Source organism: Atractosteus spatula, chromosome 4, assembly GCF_055471065.1.
Source record: "Atractosteus spatula isolate fAtrSpa1 chromosome 4, fAtrSpa1.hap1, whole genome shotgun sequence".
Taxonomy (NCBI): domain Eukaryota; kingdom Metazoa; phylum Chordata; class Actinopteri; order Semionotiformes; family Lepisosteidae; genus Atractosteus; species Atractosteus spatula.
This window is the reverse complement of record NC_142709.1, coordinates 15,373,408-15,390,472: the sequence shown is the minus strand read 5'-3', so window position 1 is coordinate 15,390,472 and position 17,065 is coordinate 15,373,408. Positions and strand designations below refer to the sequence as shown.

Sequence of the window (17,065 nt, the reverse complement as noted above, 5' to 3'; positions counted from 1 at the left end):
TTACAGTGGTTCCGCCTTAATGTCCTGTGACTTCAGGGGGACCTGCTCAGCCCCTTCCACACACCCCTCACACTTACTCTGTAAACATGCGACAACAACAAGAAAGTCACGCAGCTCTAATAGAATATGGCAGCACGAACGGCAATCAAATATAATGAGGGTAACAATTAGAACTACTTACAGCTTGTGCTCCCACAGTGCCTGTATGGCAATCATGGCCATTGGAGCCTAGGGTGCAGTCCCATTTCCTGCAGCTAGGGGGCGCATGGTCTTTACAGTATTATTTTAAGGGAAGAAACTTTAAGCTGGGATGCTTCGGAGACTGGAGCCAATATCCACGTTGTTCTAGCGATGATGTAGCACATCTCGCTTTGGCTTCTGAAATCTTTTTCAACACACATCCATGCTGATTTGAATATGGATACAACTTTTTTAATGTGAATATTTTCATGAAAAGTCTGGCCTTGTGTGAGAATTTGCATGCTGGCAAGTTTCCACATGCTGTCCGAAGTTTTGAAGCAATGCTTTTGCTGAGTGAATACCAGCTGAATTAAATAAATGAACAACACTTAAAAAATGGACACCTATCTGCAGTGGATTTGTCTTCAGGTTTTCAGCTCAGCTCTTAACAACCACAATCAGGTCATTTTCTCACAACTGGAACGGCTTCTTATCTTATCTTAGCTTTTCCTGTGCTTTGTAGAGACCGAGCAAACCCACAAACACAATGCCCCCTGCACAATATTATGTTTTGCCTGAAAAGATCGTAACAATACAAGACAGATATTGATGAAGTGCCTGACTGTTTTTCTTGTTCTATATGTCACTATAAACATCTTGTAAAATGAGCAAATGGCTAACTGTACCTGAATATCTCCACAGGATCTTCTGATGAAACAGTGGAGGCGAGCCCTTGTTAATGCAGGCTTTGATGTCAGGGATCCTGTAGCGTGCAGAACATGTTTAACTGCTTATTAGTGATAAAAGTGCTTACGCACTTTAAGCAACGTGGACTGTTTTCACTCAAAACCACAAGCAGTGATCACTGTTATTTCACCAGAGAATGACTGTTTTTTGCTTTTGTAGCGTCAGGCTCAAACCTGTCGCAGGCCACTCATGAAGTGATATGGTAGCCCCTTCTGCAAAGCACCTCATGAACAAATTGCCAAACTCATAGATATCCCATAACCCAGCACTATGGGATATCTCTCACTACCTATGTGAGAGAATGTGCATGCACAGGTCCCTGTCTTACAATAGTCAGCATAGTGTTGCTAACAATACAAACAAATGATATAAATAGTGGTGATACTTTATAAAGTTGATAGAAATAATTAAAACACCATTAATAAACAAATATTTTAAACATGTTAAAACCTAATGAATGTCTTCACCAGAAAATAACATAAGATAGTTTACAGACAAGAAGAGGACAAACAACACGGGTGGGATGTTTGTTTTAAACTCCCACAAATCTCTGTGTCAAGAAATTCCTATTCTCCTTGTTCTCTATTTTTTAATGCAGTTCCGTGGTTGTTTCATTTGCAGTATCGATACATCCCCAAGTTGATGTCTTCTGGGCAGTTCACAAATATATTAAGGAAATGTTTCCTGTAATTGACACCTGCCTCACATTTGCGAGAGGAGACATAGAAGCAAAGCACATTTTTAGATATCTGTCCAAGTTACCTACAGATAACAGTTACAGTAGGTTCACCTTCTAAAGATGGCGCCCATTTTGATGTACGCTAACTTAATTAACTCTAGCATGATATGGGATATCTATGGTCAATATAGAGCGATCTTGCTCTTTGCAGCGTAATTTGCACTCACGACCAACGAGATTGGTGAACACCCGGCGTCCTTCTAAAATTCGATTGGACTTTGCTCAGTCACTCCTGACGCAAACCCACCTCAGCCCGCCTCTGTTACCTATTTATGGTCGTTTTCGTTACAGCTGGTGGCATTCGGCTATCTTCGGAAAAATGGGGGCATGGGAGGTGGGAGGAGGGGGGCGCAGTCCCATTGGCCCTCAACCCCCGGATCTCTCCGCCCGTCTCGCTCCAGATTGGCTGACAGAACCTCCTCACGTCTGCTTGCGCGTTCACAATGTCCGATTCTCGCACAGCAGCTACTGCAGTCTGGTGACGTAGCCCACGCTGTTCGCAATTAGCCGTGGTGCCTTTGTCCGTACATTACGCAAATGACGTTGTGCGGGTCGGAGTGACAAAGAGAGCGAGCACAGAGACAGACGGAGACGGAATAGAAAAAGAAATTCTGAATTTGTGAGAGTGGCAAAATTGCTATTTCCCACTTAACCAGGCATCTAAGGCACTTTTTCGACCCCCGGCTTTATCTCAGAGAGTTCAGATTATAACATCCGTGTGTATGGGGCCGGAAGAGGCGGAAGAACTGCGGAGATCTTTTGATTTAAAATCGGGAAATTGGAAATTTTTCATTTGAATTGTTGGTTGGGCTGAGCAAGGGAGCCGCCATGGCTGCAGCTGTCGGATCATTGAGTCTCCACCTCAGAATATGAAGCAGATTTTCGTGGCTGCCCTGTGTAATCGGCGATATTTTAAGAGAAAGTTTGCGTTTTAGAAAGCAAATCGGATCCGATTTTTTAAATAAAAAAGATCTAAGCGACCTTGTGTTCTTTAAAATAAATTAAAGGGAGTTTTTTTTTTAAAAAAAGATAGAAGATACCGTGGAGGGGGAGGAGAGAGAAAGGTTCGCCGTTTTCCATGAGACACTGGGAAATCAAAGACGTTTTTCTTTTGAAGGCCTGATCGTCGGAGCGGGAGGAGAAGACGAAGCAAGGAAAGGGGCCTTTTTTCCCTGGGAGAAAAAGGGATGATTTGAAAGGAGACCCGGGTCTGGGTGGACAGGAGACGCCAGGAAACGAGTGAAACCGGGAAGGGGCCGAGAGCCGTGGGGAGCTGCTTCCGTTTGCCGAGATACGCTGGCCGTCGGCTCCGACCGGGGGAAGACCGCAGCGACAGATCTGATACCAGCAGCAGCAGCAGCGGCCGAGAGAAAGGCGGCGAGAGAGAGAGAGAGAGAGGGGTGGGGGAGACGGAGATCGGTGAAGAGGGATCATGTCCGGACGGCCCAGGACCACCTCCTTCGCGGAGAGCTGCAAGCCGGTGCAGCCGCCGTCCGCGTTTGGCAGCATGAAAGTCAGCAGTAAGTGTCACCCAGCCTGCGCCCGACTGTCAGCGCCCGGGCCGCGCCGGCGGCGAGCGTGTGTCTGTCATACTGAATCGTGCGATTTGAATTTACGACGCTTGTGCTGTGGCTGTTTGATTTTTTTTTTGTCTCGGGCGGTCGAGAGGTGATGGTGTTACGTGCTTATGCGGTTTTATGGCGTTTTTATTCGGCGAGAAAGCCGGCCCCTTCGTAGCACGGTTAAGGTCTGACGTCGGTATCGATAATCGATACGGAAGTGCAGCGCCAATAAGCCTAACGTGCATTTTAATAATACACGTAAACGCTTAGAACAAGACCGCTAAGCGTAAGAGTAATGTAACGTGGAATCAGTTGTTCACACGGGTTCGTGCAAAAGGCTTTTGATGATCATGCTGCACAGTCTGCGATGTAGCATCTGTCAGGCGTTAAAGCTACAGGCCGATTCCTCGCTGATAATCAGGTCTGTGTGACTTAATCGAGGAAGCGGATTGGTGATAAACCAACAGTATTGGAGAGACTGGGCTCCGAGTGTCTGCCAGAGTAACAAGACGAGCGTAGTGTGCAACCGTATTTCACTTAACGCCAGAAAGACACTTCGACGTCCTTTATCTAACTGCTGTATTTGTTGTCCTTGCTATAGCTCAAAAGAAAATAATTCACGAGAAAGTAAAAACAGTTCGCACAGAACCGCACCACAATTTTAACATCCCCTTCCATTGACTAGTTGTGTGGGTGGTACTGTACTGCCTTTGCTATTTCAAGCAGTAGAATTATTAATACCGCGTTTCAGTGCTGGTGTCAGGCACCCTTCCATATATCTCAGGCGGGAAAGACGACGGCTTTCTGTCTGAGGAGCTAGGTGGAAGTTTGTGTTTGGCAAAAATATGTGTCATGCTGAATTTAGAAGACAAGCTTGCAACAACGGGGAGGGGAAGAGAGTTCAGCGTTTTCCGCAGAGAAGGGGCAGGGGTTTTGAATGTTGTGGTTAAAAGCTGTGAAAGAGTGCGTTGACGGGTGTATGGGTTTTCAATATCACGTTTAATGTTTGAAAACTTGGTCTGAGGTGTCTTGCGCTAGCACCTGTGTGTGGATTTCATCTGTTGAATGTTCTTTGTGTGTGAATATGTGATGCTCCTGGTCCTGGACAGCCTGGGGTATCTGCAGTTTTCCCAGCTGTCTTTAAAGTAGTAGTAACTCGAGAGCTGGGCGGAGCTGTTGAACTGGTCCACTTAAGCCGTTAACTAGCTGGTTTAGCTCGTTATGAGATGGAATGAAAACTGCAGTCACACTAGTTTCCAGGACCAGAACTGCACACCCCCAGTTTAGTGTTGCCTCATCCTAACCAAAGGGTAGGAAGCTGAACCTGGCACACTGAGCGCATTCCCACTGATGCAACACTGCCTGTCCAGGATCCAGAAAGGTCCAGGTCAGTTATCCCATGTCTTGGGTTGTCCTGACTGATCCCTTGCTCACCTGCTAAACGTGCAGATTTCCCTTGCAATTATTAGTAAGGACTTGTCTCTGTAGGAATAAGGGTGTGAAGCATGAATCCAGCCTGGGATGCTGGAGGGAGCATCCCTTGCCAGCATACTTTCTTCCAGGACTTGATCGTTTTAGCTGATCAGCTGTTGGTTCAGCTGAATAATTGAGTAGTAGATCTTGGAACAGCTCCTGCAATGCAGTCAGGTTGGAAGCTCTTGTCTGGATGCCTGCAAGGCATGAAGGCAGCACAGTTCCTCTTGGCTCCAGAGTTTCGGGTTCGATTTCGGGGGGGGGGTACCTGTCTGTGTATACCTGGCATGTTGTTACTGAGTTTTTGCTGGGATTTCTGGTTTCCTCCCAAGGACGTGCAGTTTAGGATTGATGATTTATTCTGATGTTGCTTAGGATGGTCTCTTCTCATCTCTGGCCTTTCTGATGTCCTGATATTCGCTTTGGAATTTGTTTGGGAATATTTTGTACTTGGAAACTCTAACCTCTGTGCTACAGTGCTAGCTTCTATATGCAACCTTTACTCTTTCCAAAACGGAGCATTTTTTCATTTCATGGTTTTTGTATGTTCTGCAGGTGTAAATAATCCAGTAAATGTTCCAGGGTTGTCTCTCTTTGTGCATCTAGATATCACTGCGACACTGGCAGAGGAAGCTGGGTTTTGTGTTCCACCATTATTGCGATGTTCATTGTTTTTTTTTTTTGTGGTGCCTTTATGGTGGTGGTGTTTTTGTGTTTTGTGGTGTTTAACATTCAAAACAGTTCAATTAATAAAGTGTAAGAATGAACGAAGGACCCTACCAATGAGTGGAGATCCATCCCTTTTGCTGTGGATGATACTCTTTCTTCTTCTAACATCACGAGCGGGTAGCTTGTTCTAGACTGCCTTTGTTTAAGAAACTAGCCCCTGTTAATCTGTCTCGAACACACTTCCCTGCGGTTGTCACTTGTGTCCTCTGGTTTGTGGCTGCTCTGTCACTGCCTTTGAAGATTTTGAATACTTGAAACTCTGGTCACTCTTCTCGGGGCTAGAGCAGTGATATCTTTTGTTTTAGGAGTGTAGAGTGTTTGAGAGCAACAGTAAGAGGTGCAGAACCTACTGCTACACGAGGTGAATTGTAGGACCTGTAGGAGGGCCGGAAGAGAAGTTTTTTCCAGGCCAGGAAACGGGAGCAGAGCGAACAGGGTGTTGGGTGTGGGATAACCAGCAGCCAGACACAGGAAAGACAGGAGTAGGTGGAGGGTGGGTTTGATTCTGGCTGTTAAAGATGGGGAGTGAGAGCCAAGGAGAGCTGAGTGCAACAGAGCTGAAGAAAACATTACTAAGCAGCCTCTCGTGTGAGGTTTAGTACCTCGCCCACATAAACTGTGCGTTCAGCACTCGCCCAGAGTGAAGTCCGCACTTGAGACTAGAGGTGCTCGTGTCTGTGGACTGAGAGGTCGTGACTCCCCACCTGGTGGGATACCCCAGCTTAGCGCTGGTGCCTGTTTCTTGCAGCTGGGCTGCCTGGAAAAGAGTGGGGTGAAGAGTCCTCCTCACGGTGGGGCTGAGCTTCACCAGACTCCCTCTGGAAGACCGCAGCCCTGTCCGGGCCCTTATGCCGAAACGGCCTAATTAGTCATCCTGTCAGTTGATTATAATTTGGTTGTGAGAAAAGAGAGACGCAACGGAACAGCTCTTTTGTTTTCTTTCTGAAAATAAAGAGAGCGCTCAGTAATTTTTTACCAAGCGAAATCTCATATGGGTTGATCTCCACAGTGGCTGTACTCTTTGATGGTGTCAAAGTGGATAACTAATGTTTAACTAACGTTCGTGTGAGACAGGGGTATCAACGTTTTCCAGTTTTTTTACAGGTAGAGAGCGCATTTTAATACACCAGGGATGTGTTGATAGAAATATAGATATAGTTGATAGAAATCATAGCTCACAGTGTTTATTAATTGATCACATTGCCATATCATTGAGTTGTTCGGTGACTAATATTTCACGTGACAAGCCTGGTTAATGTACAGCTTAGGAACAAGGGAAGGTTTATTCCACGCTGAAAAGAGAAGAAAAGAAACACAACCTTTCAGCTGTGGAGCCTTCTTTGGGTGTGAACCATTACTTGTTCCTTTGCAGCCTGCGCATACTGACGCAGCTCCCTGCTTGCATGTACAGCTTATGCAATCTCAGGGTTTGCAAGCAGCGTGAAGAAGGGTAAAGGAATTATATACGTTGGAGTAAATTTGTAGAGCCATCTGCTGCGGTCTACCTGTCTGCCCGACTGTATTGGCATTGACCAGTGACTGTATCTGTAATCTGGATTTATGGTCGAGTTCCCTGGGGAGGCCTGTGTCCGGATGGGCGGAGCTGCTTGTGAAACTCCGTGAGTAAGCATCCTGCTAGATGATTAGAGGACACTGCTGACCAATAGGAGAGCAGAATCTCCACCACTCATCTGACCCCTCCTGGGAGAGGGGCTGTCCCTCGTGTACTGTATAGCCTGTACAGCTGTTGCTCACTTCCTGAGTGTGTGCTGGACTTGCCGTGGATTTGAATGAACGACCCAGGGAGAGGAGCGTTTTGCATTGACTTAGAAATATTTAAACGCACGTCTTTGTCGCTGAATTCCAAAGCGATTTTAAAGTCTTTTATCATGCCTGTTACCAGCTTCTGTGCATAAAGACCGGTTTAGAGAATGACTTTGAAGGTACGCAATGTGTATGCAAGCGCAGCACCGGTGCTAGTCGCTGTGTTTTTTTGCACAAGATGCGTTGTGCGCAGGAATCGTGGTGTATTTTAGCAAGCACAGCCGAGTCTAACCTGCAGAGCTTTGCCATGTCCAGATGGAGAGGATCCAGTCGCCGCTGTGAGCAGCGTTCTCTTTCAGTAGTGAGACTGAAAAGGCTCGTTTGCAGAGTCACGGCCTGACGACAAACCCAGTTCCTTGCGGGTCTGCTCTGGGTGGTATTGAAGCGACTCGTCTTTGTGTCTGGATAGCTGGCTTCGGCTTAAGGCCTAGTCTCCAGATGAGGTCTGAAATGATGGTTCATGTGTTTTCTACTCCTTTAAACCTCCCTGTTATGAGCAGATCTTGGGGTGGGAAGAGAGAATCCTGTAGCTTATATTAAAAATCACACCCATTTTACTCGATCCTTTAAATATAAGCTGGGATGCTTTGACAAATAGGGAATGACCATAAATTTAATTGCTCTACTGAAGAAACATAAAATTAGTTTGGTATGTTTTTTTTTTCTTTTGACAAAGAAAAAAGGGAAGAAATTCAGTTTAACTGACAATAAATTGTCAAACCGGCCGAAAAGGTTTTGTTTTTCAGTACAAAAATGTAGGTCTTTTTTGTCTTGGCTTATCTCGGAAATCATTTCCAGACCTTCCTTGAACATTCAGATTCTTTTTCTTGTGTAAAATTGCATAATGGATCACGGTAACGGAAATTGTAATCAGCCGTAAGGAAATGTCACAGGATGGGTTTGTTCAGTTAAAAACAAAAAAGGTAGCTCTTCCAAATAGTATGAGCAACACATGGATTTAGACGAGCGGTCTGTTTCAATCTGACATTGGAATTGTGTGATGTGAGAAACTAAATGAAACAGTCTAACTGGCCGTGTCCAATTTCAGGAGAAGAAGCTCCTCTGTTACTGTCAAAGTCTGGCATGCTCGGTTTGCAGTTTCAGTTCACACCTTGCCGTGCTGCTACTCTGGAGCCTCGGTAGTTTCACAGTTTACATGAGGCCGGCTGAGGAGAATGCTCTACAGCAGGCTAAAGCAATGGATTCAGGTCCCATTTCTCTGGGGCTGGCTCTCCGCCTTCGTGGGTCTGCAGACTGTCTTGAGGGCACAGCGGAAAATAACTTCCGGAGGGCTTGTAAACTGGAGTGAAGCCGAGTAAAGAGTTGTTTTCCTTTGTTCTAGGTTGCTAGCATGCAGATAGAAGATTATGCAGATTTGTTTTTGCCTCCACTTACATTTAAACACGACATTGAGTTTTTAATGCTTTATATAAAAGCAGACGTGTTTGGACCCTATAAGGTAAATTTCAACAGGAAAGGCAACCGGAACATTATTCACTTTGAGCCTAAGGCGTAGTTTAGATATTACATTTAAACTTAGCTGCTTCTTTAGATATTCTACTTACTGGTCCTTAAAAAAAATAATTCCAGCTAAAACCATCAGAAGTAAACCTGTCGGTGAGGAGTGCGTGTGTGCTGTACATGGAAGTATACAGCCAGAAGCCCTTCCTTCTGCCTGTTGACTGCTGTATTAAACATTAGGAAGAAAAGCCCACAGATGGATAAGAAGGCAAAACCCAAAGAAATTGTACAGGAGAAACTGTACTGGCCCTGGAATCTCTGGATTGTGACAAGAAACAGTTAAGAGCCCAGCGCTTGAGAGGCATATCTCCTTAGCCGCCTCTCTCCCTTCTATAAATACAATGTAGGTTAGTCGTCTGCGCGCTGAGAGATGGGTGTTCCTGGAAACGCACCTTTAACACAGTCCTGGGGCAGAGCCGTGTGAGTCATGACCTCACTATGACAACAGAGTTGGCTCTGCACGCACCAGGGAGTGATGTCACGTCTGATTCCAGGCCCGTGGCGACAGCGGCGCCCAGTCCCTGGCCTGGGGAGAGGATTGAACAGAAAACCTCACGACATGCTCGACTGAAAATATGCTCCGCTTTAAAAGAGGACACCAAGAGAAGAGAGGTGAAAAGTTCAACGAAACAAATCACTGGGGGAAAAAAAGATCGGTTTCTGTGGGTTAACAGTAACATAAACCTTCGGCGTGTTGGTTTCTGCTGTTCCGCGGTGGCTGTTCCATGGACGGGGGCAAGCTGAGACCACGACAGAACATTTTGTATTTTACTTTGTCCCAGATGTGGACAGTGATTTGTGCTCCCTGCGTTCAGACTCATCTCACACCTTCCTCGGCAGGCCCCGAGTTCATCGAACCCCTGCTTTCTCCACTCCAGTGTGGGTCGGCTGCACCTTCGCTTCCCTCTGCTCTCACCATCTCTTTTTTTTTATGCAGAATCTCTGTGCTAACTAACGGTTGAACGTCACCTAAGGAAGGATCACTGTCGAGTGAAACCACACAGATTAACCCATTCATTCCTGTGTCATAGTGATTCTTTCTGAAGCCGAGCTGTGTAAAACATTTAAAGAGAAGGGTATCTTGTGAGGGCGGTGCATTTCAGAACCCCTGCACTAGTCCAGTCTTCCTTTTTGGTTCTCATATTCTTGTCTCCACTCAGTTTCGGGATTGAAACATTTAGCTTTTTTTCGAGGCCATAAGAAGGAAGAAGTAATGGGTCAAGGCTAGTGATAGGTCAACCCTTCTGTGTCCTGAACTGTAGAACTCCATTTTAGCCTTGAAACAACTGGAAAACATAAAACCCTCAGCCCTCATGTTTAGCTGTGAAACCTGTGACTTTCCGATGTAGCTGCAGATTTTTGGAGCCGTGAATCCGAGGAGCCTCAAACATTAGGGCTCTCTGCTCTCATTGGCTTCTGGAAAAGGTGCGCCCACTGTTAAATATGGAACTGGACCTATTGATTGCCTGCAACTGTGTTCCAAAGGTTACATTTCCTGTGGAGTGATTCATTTCCCTCAGCTGAGCGATGATTGGTGTAGTTATTTAAGCAAAGAAGAGGAACTGCTGGAGACATTTTATAAAATGTTCTGTTCTCTAACTTGGCTCTCTGAAGGAAACACCCTATTTTAAGCCCACCTGCTTTTCTGTTTTGTTGGGGAGCTTGAGCTTGTCACAAGAGCTGAAGTAACCAAGAATTGTATTAGCCCATGTACTAGCTGCATCTGAAACAGCGCTCATGAACCCTGGCAGGTCTTCTGGGAGCTAATTTGTTTTGATTTCGATGGGAGCTCTTCTCATGGCACATTTGGCTTTGGCTTTTAAAAACAACTAAATGTTTTTTGGAGAATAGTCTGTGGTTCAAAGGAAGTCCAGAGACAACTAAGTGTGCAAAATGAAGTAAGAATGCAGGCTTTTTGATTGAATCCAAGGCTTATACCCAGTGCATACTGTATATAGAAGGGTGAACATAATGTCTTATTTTCGTATATATCTTCATTAATGACTTAAGTGTTTTGAAAGCCACAATACATGCACAAATGCTATACATGTAAACACAGATGGCATTAGTTCACTTAATCTTAGTTTACTCTTTAAAGAGATTTGGAAGGAAACAGTTGGTGAATAAAATGTCATTATCTGCCTTGTTCTGTTTTTTTTTTTCTATAGTAAAATGATTAATACTGCAATGGTAACAGGGTTAGAAGATTTAAAAGGGTAAGAACGGTTTTATACTTAACAGTACTGATATAGAAAATGTTTCTGCATTTGGTGGATATGCTGTGGTTTACATTTTATGATACAGTTGAAGATCAGTTTGCTTTTTTTTCCCCCTCAAATTCATGTTGGAAAACGTTTGTTCACAAAGGGGAGTCAATCCGAAGATTGAGGTCCGCCCGAATGCGCCCATCTTCAGTGGACTGTAGCTTCAGCTGAGCAAAATCCAAGCTTCGGACACTATTTGGTCTTTGTTTTTAAGCTCGTCCATTTCAGACCATTTATATTGTTGCGTTTGGGAACATTACTGAGTGTTCCAGACTGTCAGGGTTAGTCAACCAGGTTTTTGAGGTTGGAGTCCCAGAAATGTTTGTCTTACAAAACCTTGAAATTCAAGTCCAAATTGTGCTCTATCTACACAATTGGGGGGGGGGGGGAAGTGAAGTGCAAAAGTGTCAGTGAACGAAAATCAAGTTCAGCAAGGCAGCTCTTGAACTTGCCAGTTTCAGAGAGGAACTGGAGGTCAAGGTCAGTTGTTTTGTTGTGGTAGAGGGGCAATGCACCGGTGGACCTCTGTCCTCTGTCCCCCTGTGACTGCAGAGCAGGTTTCTGCCAAGTGGAGCCACGTGGTCCACAACTAAAAGAGCAGTTTCAATTTCCCTGGAGCTTCTGTTTTAGGGTCTTTGGGCAAGACGTCGTCTTGACAATGAATTAGAATTTCTGTGGCCGCCGATGACCTCTTAAATGCCTTCCTCCTGTATCACTGTCTTGTTCTCCCCCTCGTTGTCTGTCTCCGGCAGTGGGCTGCCTGTCGCTCCAGGGGGACAGCACCAGCATACCAGACCACCGTCAGACCCTGGGTTGCCGCCAGTGTTCCTTCTAATTTCTAATGTCCTGTGGGTGCAAAAATTTCAAGTTGTGCACATTTTTTCCCCAGTGACAAAAACTTGTGCGCACTAAATTGAGTGTATGTAAAATTGTAAACCTGAAATTATCTTTTGTTAATGTAGTCATTCTCATAGAAGTATAGAGATCCAAAAGACCGGGACAGCGATTCAGCAAGCCCAGTCATAGAGCTCGAGTGTCGAGCGAGCATGAGCAGTGAGGTACGAGGCTATGAGAGCATAGATATCGATGATCGAGTAGCAATAATAATGCCCACAGGCAAGTTGGGCCTCTCGCAGCCAGTCTCGTGTGGTCAATTTAGCCTTTTTCGATTGGCGGCCGTGTTTGTTTTATCATCATACTTTTTTGGGAATTGAATTTTTTGTGCGCAGTTCAGTTTCCTGTGTGTGCTGATTTCATAACCTGTGTGTGCGCGCGCGCACACTCGCACAGCTTAGAGGGATCATTGGTTGCAGCTGGGGCACACAGATCTGCTTCCTCTGGCTGACGGGCTGCGCGATCAACTCCCAGACTTGACTGTTTTGTCAAGTGTTGTCATCCAGTGCTGATGACCTCCCATCCACAGTCAGACCTGCAGACGCACCAGCCGTCTTCCTCAAGAGACTGGAATCTCATCTCTTGAAGAAGTACCTGACCCTCAAGGCCCATGACTGACCCCCCCCACTTACTGACTGTGCTCTTATGTTACTACTCCCTGTCTGTCAAGCAGCACTGAAACTCCTTAGCAACATCCCCAGCACTTAACTAACACTGTGCTTTCTGTTGATTGTGGGTTTATCGTTGTTTTATGCTACTGTTATTACCACCCTTTGAAAGTGATCCCAGTTGTGATTGCAAGTTGCTTTGCATAAGGACATTGGCCAAGCAAAGAAATGTAAATGCTGCAAAGCTCTGGCATATTCAAAGCCTTAGAAGATAAGATTGCTACAGATCGACAATCTGTATTTTCTTCTTTCGTTGTTGCCTCTGGGAATGTTTGTGCCCGTGTGCTTCTTGGTGGATGAGGCACACGGACAGTTCTAAATGAGAAGTGGCTATTTGACTCCTTCTAGCCCGATTAGTATGTAGTCACTAATTGGTCCGAGGATTTTGTGCAAATAGCAGGCCTGGCAAGCTTTTTCCATACACCCAAAACCCTGTGGGTAAAGAAATGGCTCTTGCCCTGAATGCAGGTTCTCTTCCAGTTTCTTGGAAGAAGCCGGATATGGGCTTCAAAGGCATGTCTGGGTGGCTTGTTTCACACTCCCACCAAAGGTGGTGAAGCCAGGCTTCTCTTTTTCTAAATGGAGAAATGAAATACGTGGCACTTGGCAACTCCCTCCCTGTAGTGCCAGAAATGAAGTTGCTGGCGTTAATTTCTTCTCTTGTTCAAGCGATTCCCCCTCCTCCCTCCCAGGGGGCAGAGCAGCCTGAGCGCTATCATCTGCTCTGTGCCGTCCGTCACGAGAAATTAAAAAAAAAACAACCCAGATGGTGAAGTCACGGCAGTAACCTGCTGGGTGGTTGTGTCGGCGGCCATCTTTGCAGTTCTGTCTTTTACAGCCATGGCAGAAAATGGCTTAGCTTAGGTTTATTTGTCAAACCGTTGGGGGGGGGGGGGAAGCCCCGGTGTTTTTCTAAAATGTCCTTGTGTTCTCCTGCTGGGAACGGGTTTTCTTCATCTCTTTCCTGCTCCCTCTTCCATGCCGCCACAAGGCGAGCAATAACTGTCAGACTGAATGATCTTGCCAGGTTACCCACAGCGCACTGCGTTTACTCCTCGAGTCTCGGCTGCTTCTTTCCTCGTGTCCCCAGCTGGGCCGGGACTCCGAGTACAAAAAAATGGCGGCAGATATAATCTGTCTGTACTTTTAATTCTGGGCAGTTTGGAGCTTTTTGTAAACGATTTTAAACCACTGAAAGAGTGGGCGTGGGTTGGGGTGGGGAGGTCAGTGGATGGTCTGACCAGCAGGTGTGAAAATCCCCGTCTCTGACCATGTCGATGCCTTCAAGCTGCTCTTCCCGTTCAAATTTTAGTTGCGAGTTCTCACCTGCCCCAGATTTGCCTGCTTGCGTTGTAAAAGAAGTATGAAGGAAGTTTTCAGGAATTGTATTTAAGAAAGACAAATTATCCTTTTAATCGGCCATTTCCTAACGTTTGCCTATGAAAGTAAGAAAATAGTGAAACGACGGGCAAAAAAGATTTCGTTTTAAATCCTGTTGACTCAAACTAGAAGCAAAATGCAGACTTTAAATCTCACCATTTTATGGTACGGCAAGCAGATGGGTGTGAAAAGCTGTTTTATAAATTCCTTTCTTTCAGTTTCATAAACTGGGGCTGTGCTCTCTAACATTAGAGGAAGAGCAAAAGACAAGTTTTTCAGGATCTCCTTTAAGAAAGGCCAGAAGCTGCAGGTATATGAATAGGAGTTACCAGCAATAGGCTGGATGAGAACCTTTCTTGATCAGGTGAGGAAAGTTTTCTCTTGCTGTAAGTAGTTAGGTTTACCCAAGCTAACAGATGCTTTTGCTTTGTAACTTTGAGGCAAGCTAGAGACCGTTTTCCCTGTAGCGACTTAAAAACAGAAATGCCTTCATTGGGAAGGATCTTATTTGTAAGCTTGAGGTGGAACGTAGAAAACGCTTGTTTGAATTTGTGGGAGATTTGGTGGTATGTGATGCTGTGCTCCTTTTCTGGTTCCTGCCACTGCTCTTGCAGTGTTTGCCATGTCTCGTTAATATAAATCAGATTGGTGTTTATAGACCGGACCCTTTGACCCAGATTTGAAAACACACACTTGAGCCTGTGAACTGTAGAAAATTCCTCAAAGCCGTCTGCAACTCATCAACTTAGTAGGCACCTGCACAGTCAGAGAGGGACCGAGGAGGAGCCCGATCTAACGAATGAAAGGGATTCCTGTAAGTTCTTCTTCTGTGCTACGTGAAGCTATCATAAATTATCCCTATTTTTCTGTTGTGGGCCCCAGACCCTTAAACGCAGCATTTCAAGGTGAAGTTGTGTTGGCACTAGAGGAAGGAGCTGCCGAATGGACTGGTTTTTGCGGAAAGCTGGGAGGAGGTGTGTTTTGGTGGGATTGTTCCTGCAGTGAGAGACAGCTGTTTTGTGTGTGTAGCCACCAGATGGGAGCTGTCGGTGCTTTGAGACTTTAATGCCTGGATACCCAACAGTTTTTGTTCAAAACTTCTGGGGTGGAATCTGTCAGAAAGATTGTGGGTGTATAGGTGACTTGTGCAGGACAGCCTGAATGAGGTGAAACAGAAAAGAGTTCTTTTACAAATGAGAACTAGCCATTAGATTGGGTTGAGTAGAACTCTTTTACCTGGAAAAATATAGTACTGTCTCATATGGCACTTTGTCAAACTTTGTATAATTTTGAATAAATAATAACTTCAAAAGCATAAAGGCTCTGCATAATACATTGTTAATGTAAAATTCAGAATTTAATTTGTTGATTTAATTAGCAGTATAACCCCAGCAGTGAGATGAAAGCCCTGTTTTAATGCTAGACCTTTGCGTGAGACACTTTGCTCAGAAAGTTTATATTTGGCTTTGGTGGGTCCTTGATAGTCCATGAGTATAAATGACCGTCTGTACAAACCTGGCACTGGGTCTGCAGGAGGGCGTTCAGAGTGCACACAGCTGGATCAGAAGTAGTGTTTTTGGCTTTGTTCAGAATTACTAGGACAGCTGTGCAGTAACTGAGTACTTGTAGTGTTGAAGTGGCTCGATGCACTTGTGTAGTGTCATACTTTAGACAAGCCACACATGAATGCAAAATTTTACTCTTTCAGGCCTCTAGCAGTTGAATCTGACTGACTTGATCTGAACTGCGTTGGTGATTTAAAGACAAGCGAAAGCATTTTCACGGTCAGATTGCATCTGAAGTGAGCAGCAGGAAGTGCCGTGCTCAAGATCATGTTTAAACGAGAATTCCAGCCCCTTGTAATGTTGCAGGCACAAGCAGATAGTTTTTAAGAGCACTCCACCACCTCAGTCTGATCTAAAAGGGCCTGAGGCATGGCCTCTTTCTGTGAGTGGGGAAATAGAAATCATGTGGCTTCAGAATCTAGCATTCATTTGTTTTTCCTTTACAAACACACCATGACTTAAAAACGGTTCCTGAGTTTTTAGGCGCATCAGCTGCGCTTTTAGCCCTAAATATCAGCTGCTACATTTTGCTTCAATGCTACAAGCCTACAAGTAGGCTTGCTCTTTATACTGGCAGCACAAAATACCGCTGTGAAACTCTGTCCTATTAACATTCAAGTTTAATTTGCTTATTAAAACTATCAGAATGTGCTTGTTCAGCTATATAAAATGTTAACATTTTTTTTAAATGAGCAACGGCTGCAAAGCATTAAGATGTGCAAATCACACATTTTAAGAAAATGTGAGGGTTCGATCACCCCTATTGTCCAGACACACTTTTGCTGCCCTGGTTAAATTGCGTGATTCGAGGCAGGGTTGGTTCTAGTTTACATTGTTCCACAACCAGTATAGGTTCCTCTTGGGGTTTTGAAATGTCAAGTCTCTTCAACCTCCAGTCAGTTGGTGAGGAGTGTCAGATGGCTCGAACAGGAAGGACCTGAAAATTGAAATGGAAACCTAGGCTAAAGTGAACAAAAACCTTCTTCGAAAAGCTGTCTTTTTTCATTCCCGTTTTTGAACATTTCGTTTGACACCAGAATGAGTGATCTGTATGATGTCTGTGTCCAGCTACTAAACGCATAAGGCTCTCGGACATACATGGAGAATACATGGCGTATTTTAAAAGTGAGAATAGGAGCCAATTTTCTAGTTATAGTGACAATTTCAGGACATAGGGTGATGGGAGTGTGGAACAAGCTACCCAGCCATGTGGTTAAAGCAGATACCCTGGGCTCTATCATGAAGCAGCTGGACATGATCCTTAGATCAATTAGTAATTAACTAATTAGCTGTTAACTACCAAATGCACTAGATGGGCCAAATGGCCTGCTCTCATTTGTAACCTTATAAACATCCTTGAATTCTGTGTCATTGATAGTGCGTGGCATCTGTTTAAAAATATGTAGTTTAAGAGAAAGAGAGATGTAGGTGCTGGAGGTTTCTGTTACTTCTGTACTATCGTTTTGCCTTGTAAGGAGTTGTCAGGAACAAAGATTGCCGAAACTCATTAGAACATAAA

General features: G+C 44.8%; 1 protein-coding gene across 4 annotated transcripts in view; it reads left to right on the top strand.

Moving 5' to 3' along the window:
• The first annotated feature begins 2,210 nt into the window (after positions 1–2,210).
• The window catches only part of gsk3ba (glycogen synthase kinase 3 beta, genome duplicate a), a 103,351-nt gene continuing 88,496 nt past the window's right edge, over positions 2,211–17,065 (top strand). For all 4 annotated transcript variants that reach the window (XM_088912704.1, XM_088912702.1, XM_088912703.1 and 1 more), the window contains exon 1: positions 2,211–3,186. In XM_088912704.1, coding sequence (XP_088768830.1) covers positions 3,099–3,186 — 88 coding nt within the window. In that variant the 5' untranslated portion in view covers positions 2,211–3,098. The remainder of the gene's footprint in view (positions 3,187–17,065) is intronic.